The sequence below is a fragment of the Elgaria multicarinata genome, chromosome 18 (assembly GCF_023053635.1).
Source record: "Elgaria multicarinata webbii isolate HBS135686 ecotype San Diego chromosome 18, rElgMul1.1.pri, whole genome shotgun sequence".
Taxonomy (NCBI): domain Eukaryota; kingdom Metazoa; phylum Chordata; class Lepidosauria; order Squamata; family Anguidae; genus Elgaria; species Elgaria multicarinata.
This window is the reverse complement of record NC_086188.1, coordinates 5,095,834-5,119,795: the sequence shown is the minus strand read 5'-3', so window position 1 is coordinate 5,119,795 and position 23,962 is coordinate 5,095,834. Positions and strand designations below refer to the sequence as shown.

Here is a 23,962-nt window from a genome sequence, read left to right as displayed (position 1 = left end):
AGAGACAGCCCTGCAGTGCAGCTCTCCGCAATCTCCAGCAGCCGTGCAGGATCCAAGAGTTGTGTCCCAGCATCTTCGACAACATTGTGTGGGACCCTTGGGGGCACCCTTTTTTTCCGGTGCCTCTAAAGTCGTTCCCACCCTGAGAAACGGCTTGCGCTGTTTGTGGCGTCGTGCCGGCCTCGAAGCCAGTGGGCCAAAGCACTTCGCTTGTCTTACCTGCAGGGATCAGAAGAGTTCAAACAGGAGAGGGACCATAGCTCAGTAGTAGAGTCGCCCGCTTTGCATGGGGAAGGCTCCGGTTTCAGTCCCTGCAGCTGTCAGTTTTAAAAAAAGGATCAGGTGATGGGGAAGTCCCTCTACGCGAGACCTTGGAGAGCCGCTGCAAATAAGCATAGAAATATTTATTCCGTTTATTTATTGTATTTCTGTGCTACCCTTGTGAAGCCAACTCAGGCAGTTTACAAAAACTCCACGATAGAAAAATAATAATAATAATAGAAAAACAACATGGTAAGACATTAAAAGCACCCTTAAAAACCTTGACAACAATGTAAAAAGGTAAGTTAAAAATACTGAGCTAAATGGATGATACGTCTGACCTGGTGTAAGGCAGCTTCCTGTGTTCCTAAGCTCTGGCCCGCTCGGTTAGAAATCCCCAAGAGTGCCTCTGAAGCGGGCGGGCCGCAGCGCACGGCTCCAGCGCATGCACCGCCCTCTCAGTGCCTTCGCTTGCAATGACCAGGCCCCTCCAGGCTGGCAGCCTGTCTGATTTTCTTGTTCCCTGCAGGTACATCCTTGGGCTCACTGTCTGGAGGCAGTATTACAAAAGGCATCCCCAGCACAAGGCCGCCTTCAGACTCTCCCATCACGTATCGAGGATCCATCACACATGTAAGTCTCTTCTACGCTGTGGTTTTTTCAAACTGTGTTCTGGGGATAGTTGAAAACTCCTTTTTTCGTCTTCTTTTTTTTTCTTTTTCATCCTCTAAAGTTTTTATTTATTTATTTATTTATTTATTTTTATACTGCAATAATAATGATAAAGAACAAAGAAAAAAACCTACTTTATACAATAATATAATAATGATAACAACAACAATAATAATAACCATAATAACCATAATAAAAATGATAATAATAAAAGGTGCGACCCACCCCCTGGGACCATTATTCTCCACTCCAAAATTGTAACACATCTTGTGACGGTTTACACCCTTTCCCTTTTCCTAATACAAATTTGACAAATGGTTTCCAAATCTCCTCAAAATCATTCCGCTTTAATATTCCTTTCTTAACTTTCATACACCCCATTAGCCTATCATTAATAGCAATATCCCAGACTTCTTTACACCATTCTTCTATTTTATATTCCCTTTGTTCTTTCCAATTCCTAGCAATTATCAGTCTAGCTGCTGTTAGTAAATTAGTTATTAATTCTTTACTATTTTGCGTACATTGGACCCCTTCATATATTGATAACAATGCTGTCTTTGGGCCTATTTCTAACTTCCATTCCATTATTTCATTTATTTCTTTAAATACCATTTCCCAAAACTTCTGAATATTTTTACAATCCCACCACGTATGAAAATACGTACCTATTTCCTGACACCCTCTCCAACAATTTACTGAATATTTCTTATCTATCTGGTGTTAAATACCACCTCCATACTAATTTGTAGTAATTTTCTTTTATTCTTGTTGACATACTCTTTAATATCCGTTGACTCCATGTCTTCCCCCACTCCTACCATATCTTGGTCCCATATCATTTTAATATGTTCTTGTTGTTTTTCCATGCTCATTAGTACCTTATACACCGCACTTATTATACCCCTACCAACTAACTTTCCATTTTTATTTTCTCTTTGTAAAATCAACCTTTCAATTTCTGTACACTCTCTACACCAGCCTTCCTCAACCTGGGGCACTCCAGATGTGTTGGACTGCACCTCATTCTGGGAGTTGTAGTCCAACACATCTGGAGCGCCCCAGGTTGAGGAAGGCTGCTCTACACTCTATATTTTCCTCTTTCCACTTTTTTGTCCATTGTTCTAGCTGTGGTGCCTCCATCCAAGCATTTCGCCTCTCTCTTACTAACTCTTTTATTTTGTCTTTATCCGTTTCCTTCATCCAATCTTTTAATTTATTTATTTGAAAACTCCTTCTTGAAAGTACACATGTGAATATATCTTTTCCCACGTCATTTTAAACCATGCTGGGACTTGGCTTTTTAAGAAAGGAGTCCTTAAAGATTAATTCATGTTCTGAAAAGGTACAGATTAAATAGCACAGATGATAATAAATTACATGTCACTTGACTCCCCCTCCCCCTAATTTATTATTATTATTATTATATAGCACCATCAGTGTACATGGTGCTGTACAGAGTAAAACAATAAAATAGCAAAACCCTAGATTTGCTAGAAGGTTTTGCTAATAATTTGCTAATAATTTGAGGAGGCATAAAAAGGTGAAAAATGCTTATAATGGTTAATATCTCCTGGATCGGCCCATGTTTTGTTAGCATGACGAGTGGCCCAGAGTCTTCGAAGAAATGCAAATGGATCAAGGCAGAGCAATGAGCCGTGCTTTTAAATCTCTCCGGCTTTAGTGCCGCTATTGCGGGCAAAGGCTCAGTGGCTTTTTAACCCACCCCAATATCAGTGCGACAAGGCAGAGGTGGGCTTGCCAAACGGGTTGAGGTCTTCCATTAGATCTCCTTCCAGGCATTTCCTTTTGGGTCTTTCCTAACAGCAGGCGCGTGAGAGAGCACGCATACACACACACACACACACACACACACACGTAGAGCAGAGTGTTCCAGTTCCCATCAGTCATCTCCAGCGGCAGAATTCCTGCCAAGTGGGTGATAGCTCTGTGCCGTTGAGTTATTGCTTTATCTGGAAACTGCGCAGAGAGAATCCGTTTCCCCTAGGGATTTTTCACTGGCCGGTGTTCAGATCTTTAAAGCTGCTTATAAACACTCTGGATTCCTCTCCCCTATCTGGGAAGGCTATAAATATGGCTTCAGCTGCCGCTAGAGGGCCCATCGCTGGGACGTCTTGGATTGCACAAGATGAAGGATATCTTGGTTGGTTGCCGTTAGTTTTTTGTTTCCATCTACCAAACGGGGGGGGGGGGGGGGGAATTGAACCCAGATCATCTCAAATGATGGCAGCTAAAGTGCTTTAGCACATTTATCTTCCATAAGCACCTTAAGCATTTATAGTTGCTGGTTTTTAAAGCTGTTTACCCTAGGCCAGCTCTCAACCATTGAAATTTGCATTGACATTTAAATCCTCTTTATCAGTATCCTATTTCCAAACTCAGTGATTCTCTTGTGAAAGTCTGGAGGCAGAAATTGGAAGGAACAGCAGAACAGAAGGGGGAAGCTCTCTCTATGAGAGAACCACCTGCCTTTGCAGAAAAATAACGGGGAGGGGGGCGCCAAACTGACCCTGCCAGAACCTCTAATGGATGCCTTGACATCACTTGCCAAGCAATGACATCTGCAAAGTTGGATTAGGCTAAGCACGCTCAACTGTCTCCCTGCCTCAAGGCACTCTTTAACATTTCTGCTCAGCTCGGGATGCCTGAGCGCCTTCTCCCTGCACTCTTTAAACGTCTCCGGGAATTGCTGATCTTTTCTAGAGCATGTAATGCTGTTTTGCGACATCACCTTCATGGGACTAAATCCCTGTATGGGAAGTGAACGAGATCCTTGTGCAGACACATGTGGATTTTGCTGGGAGTGTTGCCTCCCTGGCTTCCCAGTGCATGTACATCGTGTGCCCATGTAATGAAATGCATGTGTGTGCAGTTATTATTGCATGTGGCGATCTCCGCACAGCTGGCATGCTGTTTGCGATGCAGCCGGGCTGCCAGCCCCCCTCCCTGTGCAGAACTCCCACACCCCACAGGGCCCCCAAGGCTGATAGTGGTTCCTCCCCGCTTGGCTGCAACAGCGGATATCCATTCATGAGCACAGTATGCAGGAGAGAGATGCTGAAGGTGAGCCGCGTTCTCCACAGCCATCTGCTGCCGCTGCTCTTTTCCAGTTCCCCCTTGAGTGCATTCACTGCAGCCAGGGAGTTCACCTGAAGCTGTCAAAAGCCAGCATGGAGAGTTCTGAGTCCAGCTGTTGAAGCTAACAGTTACGGTATTGGAATGGATGCATTGGTGCCTCATATTTAGATACTGTCATAAGGGACGCTGCACTCCGTTTACGTTAAACGGGGAATATCAGACCAGCCTTAGGCGATGTCTGACGATGAAGCTCTTGCACTTGGCTGCTCTTCAGATCATAGAATCATAGAACAGCAGAGTTGGAAGGGGCCTACAAGGCCATGGAGTCCAACCCCCTGCTCAATGCAGGAATCCACCTTTAAAGCATCCCTGACAGATGGTTGTCCGGCTGCCTCTTGTCCTTCCTGGTTCTGTGTCTTCCTTAAGCCTTGACAGGACATTGTTCGGTTCATCCCCGTCTCCCTTCCTTCAACCACTGCACTGAGTCATCAGTTCCTAGTAAGAGCATCAACTTAACGTTAAGTGATTGTCCCTCTAGCTCAGCAATCCACTTGGCAGCAGCGGCCAGACAGGTTCCCTTGAGAAATTCGCAAACATCCCACTTTAGAAATTCAGGGAGCGCTCTCTCTTCAGTTCCTTACAATAAGTAACACAGACTAGAATTCCTTCTTTGTTCTTAAGCATGTCTTAAAAGTTAAAGATTATTTTTAAAAAAATAAAAAATAAAAAAAAATCAACAACTTCCTTTTAACAGCTCTTTAAATATTTATTTATTTATTTATTTATTTATTTATTTACTTTAGTACATTTTTATGCCGCCCAATAGCTGAAGCTTTCTGGGCGGTTCACAACCATGATCAAGAGTCAACTTTAGGGCTTCTAGCAGGTAGCAAATCTGCGCAAATTGTGCAAATTTTCCCCATAGTCTAAAGTGTGGCTGGTTTAAAATATATGCATTTTGAGAAATTGGGGTATTTTGAGAAAGTTGTGCCCTGTCAGAAAGCTGTGCATTTTTCCCAGTACAATTCTGCAAATGTGAAAACAAGTTTGGGAATTTGCTAACGTTTTGGGTGGGGTGGGGGTGGAAATGCGCTCCCATTTGTGTTCGGTGTTGCGAACAGCACATTTTTGAGTGATTTGCAAACTGGCACAAAATTCTCATACGTCCCTATATGTGGTCCAGCAGAGTGGCTTCAGTTCTGGGCCCATAACCTAGAGACTGGTCGCTCAGTGCAAGCCTCTGCTAGGTTTTATGGGGATAGGTCTAAAGCTCAGTTGTAGAATGCATGCTCTGTACTCAGAACGTTCCAGATTTAATTTCCAGCAATTTCAGGAAAAAGGACCTCAAAGAACGGCTGCTAGTTGAAGTATAAAGTACTGGCCTAGCTAGATCAGTGGTCTGACTTTGTATAACACAGCTTCATATGCTTTCACACGTTCAGGTGTGTGTCCCAAGTATAAGTAATGCAGTCCGGTGGGTTTTTTGAAGTGCAGAATAGTATACAAACACAGAAACCCTGTCGTCTGTTTCTACATTGCAGAAGTTCAATTGGGGTGGGTGGGGGTTTGACCTCAAACAAACCTGGAAAATTTATTTGCAAAGAACAGCACAAAAGAGCTGTCAGGGGAAATTGCTGGGCATGAAAGGGAGGTGCGGTGTCTCTATGGACGTGTTCGCATCCATTTCAGTTTCGCCTTCTCCCATGCAGAAGGTATGAGGTCTGTAGTGCACTTTTTCACGCACCCTATCTCTTCCCAGCAACCTTAAGACGAAACACATACCTCTTCCCCCACTTCACTCCTTGCCAAATTTCAGCTCACGATTATTGTGCTCTTCAGTAATTAAGCTGTAGGTTTTTGGCTATTGGTTATGACAGGAAGCGGAGTTCCGGGATGGCGTATGCCTGTTCTCACTCCCCTTTGTCCAGCCTACCTCTTGGAACAGAGTGTTCGTCTGCCTGTGTGTGCGAGCTTTGCTCCTGCCTTAATTGCTTATGACACTGTTAAATACGGATCTCGGTCTCTTTCCAAGGGCACTCCAGCCGAGGTGCTGTACAAGGGAACCATTACCAGGATAATCGGAGAAGACAGCCCCAGCAGAGCGGAGAAAGTGAGAGACGATGCCTTGCCCAAGGGACACGTCATTTACGAGGGGAAGAAGGGACACGTCCTGACCTACGATGGTGAGTTGGAATTCCTCTCTGCTTCGACTGGGCTCACGCTCCCCAGCGCCCCACATGCCAGGGAAGGCCTCAGATGAGGAAGGAGCACCTGCTCCCATTCACACCTGATGACAGGGCCCAGTGGGGTCTAGCCAGAGCCACGTATGTTGTCCAAGTCAGGCTGAAGTCAAAGGCCAAAACAAGATCAGGCAGAGGGTGAGGTTCCAAAAGGCGGCAGTCCAGAGGGAAGGAATTGAGGCACCGGGGTCTGTATAGCTACTCTTCGTTTCTTCTCTCATGACATTTTATTTTATTTTGGAATAAAGTTTTAAAAAGGAAGGCGACGACGAACAAGCAAAAACCATACATAACAATTTAACAAGATCACTAAAGAAACAAACGAAATCCACTAATTGTACTACTTAATCTTTTTTTTTACTGATATGTTTGTGGAACATCCACAGTAAAACAGCCTAAGTAGGAACTCGGTGCACAAGTGTGTATTCTTGTGTGTGTGTGTGTGTGTGCGTGCGTGTACTAGTCAGATATAGGCAACTAGTCAAAACATAGGCAGTTGTACTTGGTTGGAATGTGATCAAATGTTTGAACGGCTCCAACTTGGGAAATAAATAGGAACCATGGTGCCATATCAGTAACACATTGGTCCGACTGAGGAACCAACCCCAAAACAACAGTTATGGGGTTTATTGGCTCCCCAGATTACTTGTTCTGGCTGAGCTGGTGGAGCAGTCCTCTCTGGCCATGACGTGAGTGGCACGAGGAGTAAAGGGCCGCTGGCTTGAGTCCCTGGGCACCTTACACCTGCCTGCACAATAAGATCTATTGAGGCCTTTCCCCGTGTATCCCCACCTTCAGAAGTAAGGCAGGTTAGTCAAGGCAGGGGCCCTTCTCCGTGAGCCCCTGCCAAAGGAAGTGAGGCAGGTGGCTACTAGGAGGAGGGCCTTCTCCGCTGTGGCACCCCGGCTGTGGAACGAGCTCCCCAGAGAGGTCCGCCTGGCGCCTACACTGTACTCCTTTCATCGCCAGCTGAAGACCTTTTTATTCTCTCAGTATTTTAACACTTCATTTTAGAATTTAAATTTTACTGTTCTAATCCTGTATCTTACTCTTATATCAATTTCTGCTGCGTGGTTTTATCCTGGTTGTGCTTTTTATACTGTATTTTGTATTTGTGTTTTTAGACAGTTGGTTGTTTTATTATGGTTCTAATTTTTGTGAACCGCCCAGAGGGCTTCGGCTATTGAGCGGTATAAAAATGTAATAAACAAATAAACCCAGGTAGGGCCTTTTCTCGATGGTGGAACTTTCTCCCTGGCCTCATTCATCGACATGAGTGCTGCTACTTTGTGGTTACATTGGCTGGCGTAAACACCAGTTCACAACAACCTAATTTCCTCAGGTGTTTTCTGACACTTGGCCGGTTTTTGTCCTTCTCCCTCCTGTAGATGCTGCTGGAACTGTTGCTTTTGTGGTTACTTCCTCCCTTCCTGCCCCACTTTATCTTTCTCGCTAATTGGTTTTATTACAGTGGGTAATCTTGGCCGTATTGTGAGCTGCCATGGAGCGCCGTTCTGGCGAGGGAGTTTTAAACGCAGGATAAAGCTCATTTTGAACAGGCAAACGGGCTAGTGTTGAAATGCGGTGGGCCGTTGGCTCTTTGTGCATTCCTTCCTGAGGCTGCGCTGAAACGTTTGGGTGGTGTCGTGAGTTGGACGTGGGTCCCAAACTCGGCATAGATCCATGTAGATCCATGTAACCATCTCAGACTGGTAAAGCAGATTGACTCTCGATCATGCCGGGTGGCCAGAAGGGTTGGCCGACAGAGCAAAACCCACCCACTGTACTTTGGGCCTCGTGACGTAAGCTCGTAGGCCGGCTGAATATGCAAATTGGGGACACGGCTTCATGGAGCACCTCGCCTGCCCTCGCACCATGGCAGGGATGCAGAGGTGGTTGCATGAATATCTATTTCACCAGGGCTGCGTCACTCATGTTCCGAGTACAGTTGAAGGGTGAAGAAGAGCCAGATCCTTATCGGTGATGGCCTCATCTGCCCTTCTGCAGCTTCCTTGCAAATCAATTTCTCTCTCCTATGGGTCAAGCGTCCCTTCGAAAGGACGCCGTTTGCTCTTGCGTGCATCTTTTCCATCTTCCTCACCTTGCCTCTGCCACAGAACCAACACCGTCCTGTTAGGAAGGCACTGTTTTGCTGGCTGCTGTGAGGAGGGCGCCTGCTTTTAGGCATTTGCTATCCAGGGGGGGAGCTCTACCTTCCAAGCTCTACCTAGGGAAGTGGAATTTGGTTTTATTTATTTATTTTATTACATTTATATACCGCCCCACAGCCGAAGCTCTCTGGGCGGTTTAGCTGTTTAAATTGTTTTGAATTTTGTATATTGGATGTTTATGCTGCATTTATTTCCTTGTGAATACTTGTGAACCGCCCAGAGAGCTTTGGCTCTTGGGTTTTGTCGAAATGAAATAAATAACCACAACTGGGATGAGCCATGGCTCAGTGCGAAGAGCTCCTACTTTGCATGCCGAAGGTCCCAGGTTCGACCCCCGGCATCTCCAGATAGGGCTAGGAAAAAATGCTCCCTGAAAACCTGGAGAGTCACTGCTGGCCAGTGCCAGCAATACTGGCTAGTTGGGCCAAGAGTCTGACTCTGTATAATGTAGCTTCCTATTCCCCAGGACCCTAATGGTAGCTATGTGCCCTTCCCATGAATCATAGAATCATAGAATAGCAGAGTTGGAAGGGGCCTACAAGGCCATCAAGTCCAACCCCCTGCTCAATGCAGGAATCCACCCGAAAGCATCCCTGACAGGTGGTTGTCCAGCTGCCTCTTGAAGGCCTCTAGTGTGGGAGAGACCACCACCTCCCTAGGTAACTGGTTCCATTGTCGTACTGCTCTAACAGTCAGGAAGTTTTTCCTGATGTCCAGCTGGAATTGGGCTTCCTTTAAGTGGTGGTTCCTTTAGGTGGTGGTATGGTTTGTTTACTTCATTTGAGTGTGAATTCTTAAAACTATTCAGTACCTAATTTAAAAGCAGGTGAGTTTCCATCCAAAAAGTGATGCCTACACTGTGTCCCACTCTGTTAGTAGCGGAAGCTGGGCGTCACTTGTAAAAATGCCCCCTTAGCAACCCTTTGGGTGCAGGGAGGCAGGGCTAGCTGATTGGATCGGGTGAGCAGGTACGCTCACCCAGGGGGTACGCTAGCTTTCAGAGTCACCCCACATTATCTGTTTGGAGATGCGGAGCCCTGCCTCTGTTTCATGAAGACACTAGATTGGGGGTTTTTAGGGGTCATTTTCCCATTGGGGAAATGGAAGATATGGCCATCCACAACTATTGGTCCCAATGGCTCTATGCTCCCTCCAGTATCAGAGGCAGTATGCCTACGTGGACCCGTTGCTGGCAAATGTGGGCCAAAGGGTGTTATTTCACTCATATCTTGCTTGAGGGTTTCTCATGGGCAGCTGGTTAGCCACTGTGTAAACAGAATGCTGGACTAGATGGCTCTGTGTTCTTAGAAACTGGATTTTTTTTTTAGGCAACCTGCATTTTTCAGCCCTACGTTAAAGCACCCTGGATTCACACTAATGATTGCCTGTCCAAGAACACCGTTGCCCACTGCCCTGGGATCCCTAGTGGATGAATGAGTGCTTAATGCCTTTTTAAAAATAAATATCCTTTCTGAGCAGTCAGATATATTCCTGCCTTTTAAATTTTCCCTGGGCAGCAAACGTTGAACAAAGAGACGCAGCCAAGAATTATCCAGAACATCATGTTATCTCTGTGTTTAGTCGTGAGAAGACTGAGGGGCAGTGGGATAGGATAGCAACCTAAGAAGTGGAGCGCAACCTATTTTCTGTTGTCCAAGATTGTAGGCCATGAAATAACGGGCTTAATTTACAGGGAGGCAGATTTCAGTTGAACATCAGGAAAAACATCCCAACCATCAGAGCAGTCAGGCCGTGGAGCCAGTTGCCAAGGGAGGTGGTGGGTTCTCCATCGCTGGAGGAATTTCAACAGTGACTGGAGAGCCATCTGTCAAGGATGCCTTAAACGGGATTCCTGCACTGAGCAGGGGGTTGGACTTCATGGCCTAAACGGCCCCTTCCAGCTCTGTGATTCCAAGCGACTTGGCAGAGTTAACACTACTGAATAACAGTCCAGGGCATCTTTTCCAATCAGTGGGTTTTGCCCTGGCCACCTGCCACGCAGAGAAAGCAAACATTGGTTGGATTTTTTTTAAAAAATAAAAAAATAAATTGGAATTTAACATTCTCCCTGGAATTTCAGCCATGGGAATGTGTCAGTTCCAGGAAGGCAACAGTTTGAAAATAAATCTGTGATGAGGAGTTCTGGTAGGCAGGAAGAAGCCGGTGTGTGTGTGTGTGTGTGTGCGTGTGTGAGGACACACACACATTGTCAACACATTGATGCCATGATGATACGTTGCCAATAAAAGAGCTCTAACGAGGCCAAATCTCGCAGCGCCTGTAAGCTGAATGGCACAAGATTGGCTATTCTTATTGCTAATGGCTCTTCTGTGAAGAAGGGAAATGTTTACAGAACCCCTTTCTTTCTCTTTTGTTCCCCCTTTGCCGTCAGTGTGCTGGGATTGGTGGGGGGGAGCACAGCGGCGCTGTTCCTTGTGCTAGAAACTGTTTGGAGCAGATGTTCCTCAATGACAGGATGCAGTAATTTTACACACGCACCATGTGCCTCAAACTTCTCTCGGCCCCATTCGAAACACTGTGTGATTCGGCCCCGTAAATCAGGTGCGCTGAACCTCTTTTAGCCGAGAAGTTCCCAGGGGCCTCATTCCAGCGGTGGCCATGACGGCAGCCCATTTTAGCTTAAAGCTCTTACTACCAGCAATTAAGCCTTAGGAGTATCAACCTTTGAGAATGGGGGAACAAGCTGTAGAAAAGCCAGAAAACCTTGAAACGGTTGAGAAGGGGGAGGAGCAAGACCAGGTGAAAGGGGCATGGCTTTCTGGGAAATCACAGAGGGCCGGATTGGGAGTCCAGGTGGCTCAGATGTGACCCACGAGCCCCAGGTTCTGCACCTCTGCTACAAAAAGTGAGGAGGAATGGTAAGGAAGAGAGATCATAGAATCAAAGAATAGCAGAGTTGGAAGGGGCCTACAAGGCCATCGAGTCCAACCCCCTGCTCAATGCAGGAATCCACCCTAAAGCATCCCTGACAGATGCTTGTCCAGCTGCCTCTTGAAGGCCTCCAGTGTGGGAGAGCCCACAACCTCCCCAGGCAACTGATTCCATTGTCGCACTGCTCTAACAGTCAGGAAGTTTTTCCTGATGTCCAGCTGGAATCTGGCTTCCTTTAACTTGAGCCCGTTATTCCGTGTCCTGCACTCTAGGAGGATCGAGAAGAGATCCTGGCCCTCCTCTGTGTGACAGCCTTCCAAGTATTTGAAGAGTGCTCTCATGTCTCCCCTCAGTCTTCTCTTTTCCAGGCTAAACATGCCCAGTTCTCTCAGTCTCTCTTCAGAGGGCTTTGTTTCCAGACCCCTGATCATCCTGGTTGCCCTCCTCTGAACACGCGCCAGCTTGTCTGCGTCCTTCTTGATGTCCCCAAATAGACCCACCTGCTGGCGTTGAGGGAGGTGAAGGTGGGCTTGTCTCAGGGAAGGCCCCAATAAAGACAGCTGAATTCTGATCACAGGGTGTAAGCCTGACGTAAAGAATGGTTCTACGTGACTTACTGCTCTGGCCTATTGCCGTTAAGGGTGTTCCTTGCTGGTTTCTTCCAGTCTTTAGCCAGAATTGGGCAATGCCAACCCAGATCCTATCCTAGCATCCCTCCGGTGCCAGGCTCAAGACCTGAGAGGAGCAAACGCTAAACATAAGCCGCGACTGACAGTCACCGGTTCACGTGATCCGTGATGACACTGGGGCCATTTTGTGAGTGGCCCTTATCAGCAGCTGCCTCCTCGTACAAGCATTGAAGCTCCTCCAGATTTAAAGAGCCATTTGCCTCAAGAGCTGCTGAAGACACTTCCTCTGGTGTGCCCATGTTGCCATGACTTGTGTGTGTGTATGCTCTAAACAGCTTTTTTTATATATACTTGAGAAAGTGTATTTCTAAAAAACGTTTTTAGGGTTTGGTCAGGGTCGCCATCGCTCATCTCTTTAAGATCAGCGAAGGCAGTAATAACATCCGTGGCACCAAATCAGAACGGCCGTAAATAAAAAATGGTGGTGTGAATGGTCCTCACGGAAAGGGAGAAGCACAGAGTTTGGAATTTGGACGGAGATAAGATTCCCCATGAAAATTCACTTGAGGTTTGGATCGGAGATGCAGCAGATGTCTCGGTATCATTCCGGTCTCTGGCTGCACAACATGTTCCCTGCCCTGGCCTCTGTCTTTGTAGATTTTTTGCTTTGTTCTGCTTTTTCCCCTCCTCGAGTTTCATCTTTTGGATTTTTAAGCTTGGAGCATTTTTAGCCCATCTGTGAGTTCAGATTAAGAGGAGGAAAATGTGAGTTCCCCCTTAACATTCAGTGTGATGCAGAAAGTTGCCTTCCCCCCCCCTTCCTTTGATTGGGTTGGGGGTGGGGTCAGGGACATCTTAAAAGAGCGCACCAAGGAAAAAAGGAAGGGTACATTCTAGATCCGGAGCCAACAGTGACGCTTGGAAGGCGAACTTCATCTCTCCCTCTGCCCTAGGCCTGCATTTGGCTCCCAGTGCCTCGCTGTTCACGGTCAGGCGGTTGGGGCAGTTGGGGGTTGACGCCAAGCACACGAGGCCACCAAATTTGGAATTGCAAGTTGGGAGGAAAAAAACATGACTTAGTTTCCTGGAATCGTCTCAAACTCTAATGTTTACAAAGGCTGCTGAGTTATGCTGGACTGAGGCCTCGGCGGCGTCCCTGGGGATGGGCCTGACCCCTTCGCCTTGAGCGTGAAGAATGAGCAACCGGCCCTGCCTGACGTTCATGGACCTCTTCTTTTGCCTTTTTCTTCCCCCCGATCCTCCTGCAGGCGGTGTGGCTGCTGCGCAGTGCCCCAAAGAGAACAGCAGAAACGCCGGAGCCCCCCACGAGACCACCAGCACGAAGCGGACCTACGACATGATGGAAGGGAGGGTCCCGCGGGGCTTATCTGGGCGTGAGCTGTCTTCTGCCAGCATAGAAGGTGGGGAGCTCCCAAACATGATTGCAAACGGCCGCACGCCGGCAAAGAGACTTCGTTGGCCGCACGTTGTTTTCCTTGCTTGGGAAACCCTCCTTCTTCTCTTACGTGGTCTGCCTCCAAAAGCAGGAGAGGACAGACGTCTTTCTCTAGGTTTTTCTCCTTTCTGGTGATGTGGAGATTCCTAGCTGGCTTCAGCCATTCTCTTACACGGGACTGATTTAAACCATAATGTTAAGTACACTCTGGAGCAGGGCTCCTTCTTTGGGATCACTGGAAAAGCCAAACCAGTCTTGCGTTTGGTACAGACTTGCTGTTCCCAAGCTCCCATCAGCTTACAAGACAGTAACTAGTCTCCTCATCACAAGGCTTAGCAAAAAGCTTCCGTTCGCACAAAAGAGTATTTCCCCCCCCCCCCTACGCCTAATTGCCGTGTGGGATTGGTGGATTTGGCAGTAGGTGAGTCGCAGTGCGCAGGGAGTAGAGAATTAACCCTTGCCTCCCCAGCTGTGGCGCCTCTCCTCCAACAAAAAACAACAAATCATTAACAAATGCAGCAAAGACTCGGAACGTTTTGTATTATCTTTGTTGTTTTTAACTTCTTTTTAACCTGCCTTGTTGTGTGAACTGTCCTGAGAACGTTTTGTTTTGAGGGTGGGATATAAATCCCAGAAATAAACGAAAGGAGGAGAATATTGATTTCTGCGTCCTGCCCATTTCTTTCTATCAGGAGCATTGAACCCTTTGCTAGGGAAGAAAGGCAATCAGAATGAATTCTTTAAGAGACTTTATCAATGTACACTTATTCCCACGGCAGCATTTGGAACCCAGGCACACTAGAATTACCCAGAAAATGCATGTAGTGGAAATAAGTGGGAAAGAGAAAGTCTTTCTGCACTCTGGTGACTAAAAGCTTACAAAAAAGTTCTGTTTTGGGGGGTATGACAAAAAAAAGGACGAGTCTTGAAATGTTGTAACTCCCTTCTTTTGCCCTCCAGGTCTAATGGGCCGGGCCATCCCATCAGACAGACACAGCCCCCTCAACCTAAAAGAGCCACATCATATCCGGGGCTCCATCACGCAAGGTAAACCCTAGCAGAGGCGTGGCAGTGGGAGAGTGGAAGTCTGCTCTTGAGTGTGGAACGTGGCAGGCTGTGTCACGCCGGGATCTGGCTGACTGTTAGAGCAGTACGACAATGGAACCAGTGACCTAGGGAGGTGGTGGGCTCTCCCACACTAGAGGCCTTCAAGAGGCAGCTGGACAAGCATCTGTCAGGGATGCTTTAGGGTGGATTCCTGCATTGAGCAGGGGGTTGGACTCGATGGCCTTGTAGGCCCCTTCCTACTCTGCTGTTCTCTGATTCTATGATCTCATTTCCGATCCTATTTCTGTAGCCATTTGCTTTCGTTGCAACTCCTGAGTTAAGCGGTAGGGCAGCCTTCTCCCCCCACCCAACCCAGTGCCCTACAGAGGTGTTGGACCAGTGGAGGCTGGCAGCTCCAATGTCAGTGGGGTAGTAAATCTGCTCCGGGTTTCAGTCAGGACCAGTTGGGACTCTAAAGGAGCTCTGCAGGCTGCAGAGCGCCTCAGACGGCTCCTTGAAAGTTCTAACTGAAACCTGGAGTGGATTCACCACCTCACTGGGATTGGAGCCACCAGCCTCCAGCGCGTTGGACTGCAGTAGGCAACAGTCTGCCAACGAGACAAATCTGGCCTTCCTGTGACAGCCGACTAGTCCATCACTTAACACTTGTTCTTCTGGCTTTTCGCTGGAGGCGATTTCTTCATCGTTGGCTTCAGGGAGGTGAAGAATTTGCTGGACACTTCTTGGTTGCAGCTCCCAGCTCCCTGCCCCACGTGTTTCCTCTTCCTCCCAGGATGGGGCAGGGTGCCAGCGTGGGGCTTTTGAGTCCAAGCAGCTTCGAATACTCTGGTGCCAGCCAGTGAGAGTGAAGCAGGACGGATCCTGTTCTCAGTCCCAGTCATGGGAAGACACTGAAAGGGCGAGCTTCAGTTTGGCTGTGGGGCAAAGTCAGCCCCATGACTTGCCTCACCCCAGTCCCACCTGTAATGTGAGTCGATTCAATTCTGTGGGCTTGAAAGAGGCGATAAAGTGGCATCAGTCTTTAGGCTACGTTATGAAGTTCCGTCTAGCCAATTCCATGGCTTGTTCGCATTCCAGAGCTGCCGATTCAGCTTTGCGTGTGCTTGCTGCCCAGGGCTGAGCTTTGGCCTCTGATTTTGAAGCTGGGGATTTCTGCAAAGGAACCGAATAAACCAAATTGGAAGTCGTGTCGCTTTTCTCTGGAGGGACAGGGGAGAGAGCGGCAGGAGTGAAGCCCTTTCTCTAAACCGCTGATGGATCCTCTCCCTTGGTGCGTGCCTCTAGGAATCCCTCGGTCCTATGTGGAGGCCCCCGAGGACTACCTCAGAAGAGAAGCCAAACAGCTCAAGAGGGAAAGCCCGCCACCGAGGGACTTACCCGAGGCCTACAAGGTCAGGCCTCACGACAGCCTCACCCCTTTGAAAATGAAAGCGGTTCACGAAGGCCTCGTTGCCACGGTGAAAGAAGCAGGAAGATCGATCCACGAGATCCCCCGGGAGGAGTTGAGGCGCACACCTGATGTCTCTCTGATGAGCAGGCCTGTAAAAGAAGGGTCTATTACCCAGGTATCATCTATACTGTTTGTGGCAGAGCATTGGGGCAGGAGGGAGGGGTGTTCAGCCATGCCTGTCTTCCTCCCTTCAGGAGCACAGGAAGTTCCTGCAATTGTAGCTCATGGAACGCTGTTTTGTTTTAACTCTTTACTTTGGTTTCAAATTGCAGGAATGGTGCCATGGCCATGACGAGGAGGATGGCAACCGTCCCCTTCCTGGTTTGAACTAAACCACAGTTTGTAGTAAAACCTAAACTGCGGTTAGTTTAAACTACAGCTTATTGAAACTAGCCACGATCAGAAGCCATGATTAGACCTTCATTTGTTGCATTAAGCCATGGTTTAACTAATCACGGCTTAGCCAAGTTTGATGTAACAACTGTGGTTAGTTTAAATCAGGAAACAGATGCTTCCAATCTCTTCGTGATCACGTCAGTGGGGTGGGGGTGGGGGTAGGCTGGGAGAAGCACATGAGCCCAGGGATTGTCAAGGCTCATTTGCGTAACGCTCAACTGTGGTTTGGCGTTAGGGTCCAAGCAGGCCACGGACGTGTTCCAAGGCCACCAAGTGGGACGTATGCCTGTAGAGGGATATGAATCCTCTTAGTCGCTCCTAATAGAGCCGCTGACTGTGTTTCCAAGGAAATAATACCCAGATGGAGCCAGATTCACAAAATGATGAGTCAGCGCTTGGCCCGTGTCTCCTCTTGTGGGCTGGTAAAATATTTGGACCGTTTCCATAGCAATGATGCTGGGCCCTGGTGATAGGCTGTTTGCAGTCTGCCTTGTTCCCATGGAGAGAGGAGCTGGATATGTGGATATTCCTTGAGAGTGAATCACCCCCTTCCCTCGTGCCACATTTCGGAGTGTGCGAATTTAATACGCTACCTCCGACGGATCTGCCTGTTATTATAATGAGCCGGTTGATTCTCCTTGGGAGAGTCTCGTTTCCTGCTGCAGGAATGTTTTCCAGCCCAACGGATAACGGGTCTCTGATTTTGCACAGCCTTCAGTTAAGGATGGACAAACATGCAAAGCTCATTGAGGTTCTCCGAATTCCTCCACAAAACTCGATTCGCTTAGTTCGTGAGATGCTCAAACATGAGCATCTTTCAGTTTTCTCAATCAAGAAAAATGTGCGTTTTTTTAAAAAAAGTGTGCGCCCAAAATGTGGACCTCTCTCCATTCAGCAAAGCATGAAAAGCGCACATTTTTCAAACGGGGTCATGAATTTGGAGACGTGTGAAGATTTTCTCCCCAAACGCTCACACATCCGCGTTTGTGTTTGGGGTTGCCCACAGGGCATGTTCCAGTGTTGTGTGAGCAGAAATGAAATTCTCGTCCATCCCTCCGGTCAGTCTCGCTACTCTCTGCCATTCAGACATAGAGTCCTGTTTGCCCTCTGTGGATGGCTGCTCTTTCTAATGCTATGGCTCCAGTTTACTTCTAGTAGCAGCTGAAGATAAATCAACATATTAGTGAGTGCAAATCTATCAGGTGGTTATCAGGCAACTGTTGTGAGATAGAGTGATAGTTAACAAACCGTGTTTTGGGGACCTCTCAGGTTCCTTGAAAGTTTATCAGAGGTTTCTCACTGGGAAGGTCAGCCACGGTAGATGAGCTTTCTTGAAAGGCGGTTTGCTCACTTCCCCCTGCAATATGCAGCTGCAGGAGAAATATCGAACGTGCTTTACGTTCATCAGGCTCCACTGGTTTGATCCACTCTCCACATAAACTAAGGTTCTGTGCAAACATCACACCAGATTGCAGTTCGCATTAGCCAGAGTTAAGGACCCAAACCATGGCTTGTGCTTCCAAACTGGGCATGTTTAGCCTGGAGAAGAAAAGGCTGAGGGGAGACATGATAGCACTCTTCAAGTCCTTGAAAGGTTGTCACACAGAGGAGGGCCAGGATCTCTTCTCGATCATCCCAGAGTGCAGGACACGGAATCATGGGCTCAAGTTACAGGAAGCCAGATTCCAGCTGGACATCAGGAAAAACTTCCTGACTGTTAGAGCAGTACGACAATGGAACCAGTGACCTAGGGAGGTTGTGGGCTCTCCCACACTAGAGGCATTCCAGAGACAGCTGGACAAGCATCTGTCAGGGATGCTTTAGGGTGGATTCCTGCATTGAGCAGGGGGTTGGACTCAATGGCCTTGTAGGCCCCTTCCAACTCTGCTATTCTATGATTCTATGAAAAGTTCTTGAGTTCTGCAGTTGCTTGTCTGTTTTTCTGCAGTGGGTTTTTGCAGCGAAAAACCTGGTACAACTGTGGGTTCAAATCACACATCCGGACTGCACCAAACCATGGTTTGTACCTCCGTTTCAAAACATGGTTTCTGGTTCTGGGTTTTCTGACCCATGACAAATCGTGGTTTGTCAATTCAAATGTTACATCAGAACAGAGCAGAGCTTCTTTAATATGGTGGTTTGGTGCAGTGTGTGAATGGAACCTGATCATGTTCCCTAGAAAACGCCCCAGAATCTTCTGCAGTGTGGCAAGAGAGCCAGGGTTCCTGGGCCGGTGACATCAGTGGGGAAAGGCAGAAGGTGGAGTCCCAGGAAGTGAAACGTTTGAAAGCTGTCAGTGCAGAGTGTCCAAAATGTTGCATTTCCCTGTGATCAGGCCTTTCGTACAGGCTCAGCAAAGTGTGGAAATGGGCATTAACTTTGGAAATGACAGAATAAATATTTGTTTCCCGCTATCGCAGCTGAGTCTGCTTTGCCAGCGGCATCCTCAGAAGGGCGGCCGTGGCCTCCCGTGATGCCCGTCCTTTTCCTGCCAGCTCGCTGACCTTCCTCTCCGTTTCCCACCTTGTCCCTCCAGGGTACCCCGCTGAAATATGACAGCAACGCTTCAGCAAGTGCCAAAAAGCATGACGTCCGGTCCATTATCGGCAGCCCCGGGAGGACTTTCCATCCCATGCATCCTCTGGAGGTCATGCAAGACCCAAGGACTCTGGAAAGAGCTTACGAGGAGAGCTTGAAAAGCCGGCCCAGCCCCGTGGCCAACGCTGGCGGCTCCATCACCAGGGGAGCCCCTGTGATCGTGCCTGAGCCGGGGAAGCCTCGCCACAGCCCACTCGCCTACGAGGACCACCAGGCAGCCCACCAGGCTGCGTTCGGCAGCCACTTGCACCGAGGGTCCCCGGTGTCCACGAGGGAGCCAACCCCCAGGCAGCACGAAGGTCGGTGAAGCTCAATCAATCAAGTTTATTACGGCAAACAGCCAGCGTGGGTCGGTGAAGCGTTTCCCGCGGCTGTAGATGTGGCTGTTGCGGGGTCTGAGGGCTGCGAGGTCCCAGATCCTGATGTATCACTGTATGAGCATCCCCCCAACAGCTTCTGAAACGAAGGAGCTGTCGGCCTCTTCACGGCTGCGTCTCATTGCCAGCCCTGAGATTGTCCACAGGGTGGTGCGTCGGCTCCAATCCCCGTTCCCAGAAGTCAGGTTAGAAGATCCTCGTCTAAACCCAGAGCAAGGAGACTCTCTGCCCGTTGGATCATTGAGAAAGATTACCCGGTCTGCCTAGTTGTTCTTCTGATCACGACCAATCCATCCAGAAAAGATTTGGAAGTCTTCTCCTTCCCACTCTAGCTGTTAGTGTGTAGTTTCCCCACCCACCCACCCACCCACCCACCCTCTCAAGCGAATCAGTGTGTTTGTTGAGCAAAGCGTCTTGTTCATTTCGAAGAGCAGAAGATGCTCTTGGCTGATGTTTTCTGTAATGTTCACATATGGCTAACATTCTGCGAGGAAGGTTGCAGGGGAGATTACAGCCAAGATGCCTGGAGGACTCTCGTGTCTTTTCTTCTTTAAACATGTTTCAAATTCCAAGGATGTAATCTAGCATTGAGTGTACATTTTGTTGCGGGGGTGGGGGGAAGGGGGAGTAGTTTGCAAAGGAAATAAAGACTTCTTTGGAAACCTTGACTATATTTCTAAAGCACAGCATTTGCCGCAGGTTTCAAAGCGCTACGATAACAGCAGAAGGGGAAAAAACGCTTCTCTTAGGGTGGGCCGTGATCACGGTGATGTTTCCACATCAGCTTCCCTTACCAATTGTTTCTGCTTTGACAGGGAGCATCACTTCTGGAAAGCCTGTGTCTCAGGACAGAAAGATCACCCCGACACCCAGAGAAATCGCCAGCTCCAAGTCCCCTCATGCTACCCTTGCGGACCACCACCATCCCATCTCTCCATATGAGCACCTTCTCCGGGGAGTGAGCGGGGTGGACCTCTACAGAGGACACATTCCATTGGCCTTCGATCCGGCTGCCATCCCCAGGGGAATCCCCCTGGAAGCAGGTAAATAGCTGAAATAAAACAATTGCTGTGGCTGGGATGCATTGGGTTGATTAGGAAAGCTTCTGCGTAGTTTAATCTCACTCCACAGATTGGGTCGGGTCCATGTTTAGGAATAGGGACATTTTAATTGTTTGTTTAGACGGTCAAAAGAGACAGAAAACGTCGAGAGATGCTAGAGCCCCTTCTAATATGATACCGGGGCTTTTTTTAAATGATCCTCCGAGCTCATGTGTGTGGGAGAGTTGCATCAAGAACCCCGGGCAGGGCAAAGTTACGGAGAGAGGATTTGAACAGGGGCAGCTTGTGTAGAGGAGCAGAAAACGGAGAGATCTAGCGGAGGAGAGTTGGGTCCAAGTGCCCCCATCCCCAGCTTCTCCCGTGAGCCAAACTCCACTGTAGAAAATCCCGTGTGGAAAAGCCGCCTCATTTCCTTGCCTCCGCTCTGTCCAGCAGCTGCTTATTACCTGCCGAGGCACCTTGCTCCCAGCCCGACGTACCCCCACCTCTACCCGCCATACCTCATCCGTGGCTACCCGGACACTGCCGCCATGGAGAACAGGCAGACCATCATCAACGACTACATCACCTCCCAGCAGATGCACCACAATGCTGCCACCGCCACCGCGATGGCCCAGAGGGCGGACCTGCTTCGTGGCCTGTCTCCACGGGAGCCCTCCCTGGCCCTCAACTACGCAGCAGGTCTGGAAAGCACACTGTGGCGAAAGGGGCAGAGAGGGGAAGTCCTGGGGCAGATGGGCGGGACGTTTGGGGCAGATTCCAGCGGGGCGTTCCACGTTAGCTTGTGGGGGCCCAAACCACGCAAGAGTCCCCTACGGCAGCTTCGAAGTCTAGCATGTTTATATGTTTATTGTAGCGTAAGCTTTCATGGGCCAAACTCGACTGGAGGCAGGAGAAATTGGGTTCTAGTCTGTAAATGCTTCTGCCACAATACATTTGCCGGTCTTCAAGGTGTCGAGGGATACTCTGTGACGTTAGGGCTATGAAGGCATCCTTCTTCTAGAAAATGGAGCACGTTTCAGGGATTTGGGGCCTCCGTCTGCAGCGTTAACTGTCCCAGTGGAGACTGCTAGGTTAAACGAGCCCGTGAAGGGCTTGATCGTCTGCTGCATCTTAATGGTGCGCAGGTAGGCGGATGCAGACATCCAGGACTCAGAATAGTTGAGGTGATACCTTTTCATTTCACCCGTAATTCTGGTGACATAGGGGAAGCAAGCTTTTGCATCATTTAGAAACTTTCAGCAACATACAGCCTGCTTGCCTCAGAATTTCCTTCTTCCCTGTCCGCAGCCGGACTGCCAAAACATGTGTAGCACAGCTGGCAAGTGATAGGTTTTCCGTGTCTGATCCCTCTGTGTTTGGTGTACCTGCCTCTTTGCCTGCCATTAATTCTGCAGACTATTTTGATAGCAGGCCTCACTTTTCAGGAGATGGGATACCATAGGACGAGGGTGGGGCTTGTAAGGAGAAGGAACATTGGTCTTAGCTAGACCTAAGGTTTATCCCGGGATTGTCCCGGGGTCATCCCTGTTCATGTAAATGACACACAGGATATCCCGAGAGCAGGCAGGCACGAACCCAGGACGATCCCGGGATAAACCTTAGGTCTAGCTAAGGCCATTGAAAAACATAGAAGAAAAAACACCCAACCTCCGGAATATAGTAGTCATTGCAGTGCCTTGGTTCACCAGGAGAGGGTGCTGCCCCATTAGTTCTCTGGTATTACTTCTCCTAACTGCCTGTCTTTTCCCGGGTTTTCCCAGCAGGAATAATCGACCTGTCTCAAGTGCCACATTTGCCCGTGCTTGTTCCCCCCACCCCTGGCAGCTCCGCCGCCTCCATGGACCGCATCACGTACATCCACAGCGCCCCCCAGCCTTTCAGCAGCCGACACAGCAGCTCCCCTCTCTCTCCAGGTGGGCCGGATTCCTGCGTTGGGTGGATTCCTGCACTGAGCAGGGGGTTGGACTCGATGGCCTTAGAGGCCCCTTCCAACTCTGCTATCCTATGATTTTATGATCTATAAATTGCCGAGGTGCATTTTTGAAAACCTGTGGCCAGGAAGCGCGCAGCCTAGACAGCCAAGAAGCTCGAGGGAGGGAAGATAAGAAGCCACAATACTTAGGCAAAAGAAATGTACATATTGCGAGATGGGGAGAGATCCTGCCAGGTGTGGCAGCCTGGCTGCCGTGTTTCTAGGCCCGGGTGTAAAATAAAAACCACGACGGCCGTCTCTTCACAGGAGCCCACGCACACTTGACCAAGCAGACGGGACCTTCGGTTTCCGAACGGGAGCAGGAACGAGACCGCGAAAAGGAGCGCAAGAAATCAGTCTTAGCCGCCGCTGCCGCCACCGTGGAGCACGCCCCCATCTGGAGACCAGGTTGGCTGCATTTGCTTTTACGGTCCTCTGGGAAGCAGCGGAGGAGCGCCATAAGTTGTGTTTCTCCCTTCCCAGCTGTTCGCCTCTCTACAGTTTCCACCTCGGGGTTTTTCCTTACGCTTCTTCTTCCCTGTTTCCCGGCAGGCACGGAACAGAGCAGCGGCCGTTCGCCGGCGCACTCCCACAACCACAAACACTCCCCCGTCTCGCCCCGCACCCAGGAGAACGTCCAGCAGCGCCCCAGCGTGTTGCACAATACCAATATGAAGATGATCTCCTCGGAGTGCCACGCCCCCTCCGTTTTGCGGTAGGTCGTAAGGCTTGCGGTATTAGCAGACGCCTGGGTGCCTGGGGTGGGCGCGGAGGGAGTGAAGTCGCCCGGCGCATTTTGCCAGTGCTCTAAGGGTAAGTCAAGGACACCGATTCCCAACGTTCGCCTGGCTGTTTAGGGCCTTGCAGCGATCACGTTGCGACTCAGGCGGTGAGAGTGGGACCGGGACACGTAAAATGTATTTATTTGAAAAACTTACATACTGCCTTCCAACCTATAGGGCTTCCAAGGCAGCTCACAGTGACAATTAAAACGCAAATCGTACATGAAAACAGCAATGAATACCATAGATGAGAGTATAAAAACTGCAAAAACAGAACCAAATTAAAAGCATAAGAATGAGACATGCTGGATCAGACCAAGGGTCCATCTAGTCCAGCAATTCCGTGGCCACACAGATAAAACCTCACAATGGCAGGAGTAAAACTCAAAGGTCTGCTGAAATAAAAGTGCCTTCACCGTTTGCCTAGCGGCCAAGGGACAGAGGCAAGGAGGAAAACCGGGCTTCTTTAGGGCCAGCAGTTCCAGAATCGCCGGGAATGAAAAATGAGTTATGGGAGGGCAGGGGGAGGATTTTCTCTCTTGCCTAATAGTGACTCCAAGGGTCTATCAGTAAAGCGGATCAGTAGGAGGTCCAGGAAAGACCAAAAAACAGCCATCAGCCCATAGTGGCGAAATTGAACCTTGAGACATGCAGAAGTCCGTTTCAGCTACCAGTTGCCAAGAGCCAAACAAGAAAGAGAGTGATATCCTTCATGCTCCATTCGTGCGTCTCCCTGGCCTCTGTGCCAAACAGGATGCTGAATTAGTTGATCCTTTGGTTCCTACGTTAAGCACACAGGGTGAAATTAACAGCTGCAGCTCCCTATAGATCAAGT

General features: G+C 48.8%; 1 protein-coding gene across 7 annotated transcripts in view; it reads left to right on the top strand.

Annotated features, from left to right (window-relative positions):
* The window catches only part of NCOR2 (nuclear receptor corepressor 2), a 298,769-nt gene that overhangs the window by 254,442 nt on the left and 20,365 nt on the right, over nucleotides 1-23,962 (top strand). For 5 of the 7 annotated variants that reach the window (XM_063143816.1, XM_063143819.1, XM_063143814.1 and 2 more), the window contains 11 exons: nucleotides 791-894; nucleotides 6,065-6,215; nucleotides 13,233-13,385; nucleotides 14,381-14,467; nucleotides 15,773-16,053; nucleotides 18,871-19,231; nucleotides 20,125-20,352; nucleotides 20,803-21,051; nucleotides 22,134-22,286; nucleotides 22,613-22,753; nucleotides 22,898-23,060. In XM_063143816.1, coding sequence (XP_062999886.1) covers nucleotides 791-894; nucleotides 6,065-6,215; nucleotides 13,233-13,385; nucleotides 14,381-14,467; nucleotides 15,773-16,053; nucleotides 18,871-19,231; nucleotides 20,125-20,352; nucleotides 20,803-21,051; nucleotides 22,134-22,286; nucleotides 22,613-22,753; nucleotides 22,898-23,060 — 2,071 coding nt within the window. The remainder of the gene's footprint in view (nucleotides 1-790; nucleotides 895-6,064; nucleotides 6,216-13,232; nucleotides 13,386-14,380; nucleotides 14,468-15,772; nucleotides 16,054-18,870; nucleotides 19,232-20,124; nucleotides 20,353-20,802; nucleotides 21,052-22,133; nucleotides 22,287-22,612; nucleotides 22,754-22,897; nucleotides 23,061-23,962) is intronic. The other 2 variants (XM_063143815.1, XM_063143817.1) reach the window with 2 other exon arrangements.